Below are 4,885 nucleotides of genomic sequence, written 5' to 3' on the forward strand. Positions count from 1 at the left end.
TTTTCCAGATTTTTTTTTCCTCCATTCCTTAGTGTGGTGGATTTTTTTTCTTTCTTATTTTTCAGGTAGTTGGGACAATACAATATTATGATTTTGAAGTGTCTAGCTCTACACAAGACGGGGGCTTTCATTGTTTATATTAATAAGGCAGAAAAACTCTAGGTCAAAATCTTCGACTGCTGTGAATCATTCAGCATAAGTCTATCTTGCAAAACATCATGCAGACCTTTCTGAGTTTTGTAAGTCACCAGCAGTACATTAACTGTGCCTAACAGCTAACGGAGGACTTGGGAGGATGGAACTGCAGTATGTGTCTGCAGTCATGTATGTAGCATTACCTTGAGTTTCTGTGTGAATCTGGGGAGCAGCCACAGGAAAGCATATGCTAAAGTACTCTAATGTGGATGTAGCGGGAAGAAGGGTGTGGTGGTTCGTTATATTACATTAGTTCAAATCTGAAATACCTGTATTTTTTTGTTCTTTCTCAGCTGTAGTTAGTCTGCTGATCTAACCTTCAAGTCTGGGAACTAGGGGACAGTAAGAATCTGAGGCTATGTATTGTTCTTAAAAATTTGGGGATGCTCTTTAAAAGAGGTATAACCAATGTCTTTCTTCATTATAATAAGTTTTCTACTGTGCGTTAACATAGACCTTTTAGGCTTAGCTTGCAGAAAGTAAAATCTTGGCAGTATAAAAGGACATTTAAATATAATCTTCTGTATTTATTGGTAGATGTCTTAAAATGTAATTTTTTTAATTGGGATCTTTTAAAAGTTAGAATCTTCAGCAGTGTGAATTCATGCCAAAGAGTCCATATCCAGCTTTTAGAGAGTCTTTTAATGTTAATTAATATTTATCATTATGTAAACATAGAATTTTGGCAGAGAGAGTGAAGGTAAGGAAAGACAATGATTATGATGTAAGAGTGATGTAAGAGTAAAGACTGAGAAGAAGAAAAATCATTCAGTGTTGAAAAACTTGTACTCAGATCCTTCCTCTTCTATTGCCCACTGCCTGCACATTCCTTGCACACGTACACTGCAGTCAAAATGTAACTTAAATGTGGTATCATAGTCAGTCGATACCTGCTGGTAACACAGCTATGCAGTCCGTATACTCTTTGGCAAACATGTACAGCTTTTACCACCCATTTATCTTTTTTATTTCACATATCTTGAAATCACTGTTTTGAATGTATCATATGTCCCTGCATAAGTATTATGCAGGATCTCTAGTTACTGTGCAATTTATGAAAATTTCCAGTCCTTAATTTTGTTGATCTACTTATTTCTTAACATACTTTTTAATGTACTGGTGTAGGTAATAATGTATTGCTATACCAAAGGTTTCATGGGGTGGGAGCTCAAAGAGGACCTCTGTTCCTATCAGGTATTTTGACAAACACATTTGTTTTAGGTACTGAAAAACAAATAATCACCACTGTGAATGTTGATTGCTCGTCCTAGGGAAAAATTTCTTCATTCTGTTCATAAGATAAGATAGTATGCTGAAAAGTTCAGGTTTCCCATGACTAGTTTTAAATGGTTGATTATGAAAGGCTGAAGAGAGTAAATATGTTCTCCAGTAATTTAGGTGTTAGAGTAATTTGCAGCATTTACGAGGGATGTCTGACAAATTTAGGGCATGTCTGTGTTCTGTGTTTGCATAGCCGTGTGTGCAGATCCACCTAGTGGAGGTACAGCAGAAACAACAAGAAAAATTTTTTCCTGCTAGCTTTTCTTTCCCAGGTTGTATTAGCTAAACTGATAAAGGTGCCCTTCCGCTAGCAAAAGTTTGTGTCTGGGTTTGATTGGCATCACAGTAGCAGCTGCACTGTGCAGCATCTTTCATATTCCTCACTGGCATACATATGCCGACAGAACTTGGTAGACTAGGTCAAACCTTAGGCTAGGATAATTGCATCTGGCAAGAATAAGAAATGAATTTGGTTTATACCATTTGCAATTTAAAGTAAATTACATTCAGAATGCACAGTCTGAGATACGTTTTCACATTTATCTTCTTTCTACAGGAATGAGCTGGAACGCCAGTTTCTTGAGTTGTTGCAGTTCAATATTAATGTTCCCTCTAGTGTTTATGCCAAGTATTATTTTGATTTGCGTTCCCTGGCAGAAGCGAATAACCTGAGTTTTCCTTTGGAGCCCCTCAGCAGGGACAGGGCGTATAAACTTGAGGTAAGACACTTTCTTTTTAGATTGCTCAGCATTGAATATATAGGAGGATTTGGAATTTTTGCGTTGTTTCTCCCTTCTCCCATCTCTTCCCAAATATTCCCATGAGATATTAGAATATCACGTGCCCCAATTTTCATAACTGCTTTGTTTGTGCTTTGGGTATTCATGGACATGGGATGGCTTTTTGGCCCGATTTGCTTCATGCCTTGTCTTGCTTCCCATTTCTTTTTCAGTTCCAGTTGTCTGAATTGACCTTGTGAAAGTACCCGCAAGTTTCACAGTGACTTTGTTCACAGTCTGGTTTTATGTGTTCATTTGGTTTCTTAAAACTGATTATGCAGCTTAAAGGACAGAATATTAACAAGTATTGCTGAAAATAACTATCCCATGTGCTTGTTATCTGCTACTGCCTAATTCACGTGGATCCAAGTCTGTTATCTCCTGCGGTGTTTTTCTCAGTAATGGGAAAACAGAAATGAGCACATGTCTTTAGTGAATAAATCATGAATGCTTATGAGACCTGAACATACCGTGTGCACTATGTCGGATGGGCTGGACCTGTGAAATCCATTGCACTATGAATTCCCACAGGCACAGGAAGAATTTAAAATCATCAGCCAATTGTGGGCACTTTGCAAGACTGGAATCTATTTTTCCTGAGCTTTCTGATACGAAGTTTTTCAAATAAGGACATTATTGCATGAGTGTGTACACATTTTGTTACTAATTTTGAAATTTGTCGTTAGATGCTAACTGCTTTTAACATCGCACGCCTTTAATTATATAACAGCTTTGTACTGGAGGTTGCTTGCCTGTGGGTTAGAGTGAGCTTTGCACGGTCTGAAATTCCTAGTGCTCCTGTAAAACAGGCAGGCAGTACTATACACGTTTTTGTGGGGGGAAGTGGTGCGTGGGAAGGTTAATTGACTTGTTTGTGACTGTAGTGGGAACAGAAAGTGGTGGAGAAAGACTCAAAGCAGATTTCACTAAAGTTGTATTTCTCATTCGTTCTAAATATTCTTTCTAAATTTTGCAGATAGCTCCAATAAGAATGTAACTTAATTCTGTGTATGGAGTGTGATGTAAATTTGCATCAGATTTTGTTTCTATTGAAGAGAATTAAAAAAAAAAAAATTCATTGGGATTGTAATCTTAAATGAAAAGAGGTAGTTTATTAAGTTATTAGATGGTGGGTCTTGATAATAAGTGCCATTACATATATTAAAATTGAGTGAATTGCTTTTTGATGAGAATTTAGTACACAGTGTTTCCCAACACTGTCAGGCTATATCGCACACAATGTATAACAGCAGGTTACAAATGAAGGTAACAACGATAGCTCCTGAAACCTTAGAAGAAAACAAAATAGGAAATTACTGTAAATACCCAGAGAATACTGGTGGTTCTTCTGTACTAACTAAAGAGAAGGCATATTTAAAAAGAAATAGTGGAATCTTTTTCTCAATAAATCCATATTATTAAAATTTTTCCCACGTTGGGGATGCTTTGTCCTGCTAGCAGAAGTTGGCTGTACAGTAACCCTGCTAGCCAAAGAGGATGTCTTCAGGGAAGAGGATGAGTATCTGCTGTGAAACCAACGTGGTCTACCAGCTCCTTGCCTCTGTTCTGGGGCCAGAAGGAATGGAACACGATGGGAACTCCCTTGTTCCCTGGCAATACTTGGTTGTCATTAGTGTGCCCTTGAAACTGGTTGACAGCATAATCTATAGCCTAGTTCCCAGTTAAGCATTTGGGTTGCCAAGAGTTATCAAAATGCATTTGCAGCACTTTTCTAGGTGTCTCATGTGGTGTTCAGCCCGGGGTTCTCTGTTTTTAAAACAGTTGCCTGGATTGTCAAGTGGAGTAGATGTAGTACCACACAGGCTGTGATATTTTTGACACTGAGAGAAAAGCTGCAGTCTGTGATGAAAGACAACAGACTCACAGTGAATGTACGTCTGCAGTGGAAGGATTTGCCTTGTCTGGTAAACTGAAAGGGCCTTGCTCAGTCCTAAGATTTAAGACAACTTATTTACTGATGTTTGAGATCACGAAAGGTCTTGCATAGAGAAATGGTTATATTATAACACATTTTTGCTACTTTTGCATTTTCAAGCTCATTTATGTATAGCAGGAGTATTAGATCTGGCATGGCAGAATCTGCATTGCTGTTTCTGCAAATATCATGAGGTTGATGTACCTGTGATGGAAAACAAAAAAAAACAAAAAACCAAGACCACCAAGGATAAGGCTAGTAAATACTGTTCCTCATTAAATGGAAATGCTGGACAAGATCCATCAGCTTAGAGGTGTTATAAGAGGTTATAGTACTTGTTAAAAATGACAACGCTTTCTGGAGCATCTGCAGTGGATGTTTTTCCTTATTTAATGTTACCACAATTGACACTTAAGAAGCAGCTTTGTCTTTTAAATGACTAAATGAAAGTAATTTTTTCTTACTTTTCATCAGCCTGTGGCCTAAAAGTGTCCTGAATTTGTTATACCAGTCCACCTAGTAGCCAGAAACCATTTTCATAATGCCTCTTTTTTTTTTTTCCCATTGTATGGAATCATGCAAGTTAAAAATGGCAAATAACCTTTCATTAGATCATCCAGTCTGTCCACCTGCCAATGCTGTTTGTTCCAACCAGCATATGTTGTAATGTGTTTTCTCCTTCCTTTTAATTATG

At 37.6% G+C, this 4,885-nt stretch overlaps 1 protein-coding gene across 1 annotated transcript in view; it reads left to right on the plus strand.

The window, feature by feature from the left end:
- CCNY (cyclin Y) overlaps nucleotides 1–4,885 on the plus strand; it is a 56,468-nt gene that overhangs the window by 44,168 nt on the left and 7,415 nt on the right. The window contains exon 8 of the mRNA XM_009325543.1: nucleotides 2,033–2,195. Coding sequence (XP_009323818.1) covers nucleotides 2,033–2,195 — 163 coding nt within the window. The remainder of the gene's footprint in view (nucleotides 1–2,032; nucleotides 2,196–4,885) is intronic.

This window comes from Pygoscelis adeliae, unplaced genomic scaffold, assembly GCF_000699105.1.
Source record: "Pygoscelis adeliae isolate BGI_AS28 unplaced genomic scaffold, ASM69910v1 Scaffold175, whole genome shotgun sequence".
Taxonomy (NCBI): Eukaryota; Metazoa; Chordata; class Aves; order Sphenisciformes; family Spheniscidae; genus Pygoscelis; species Pygoscelis adeliae.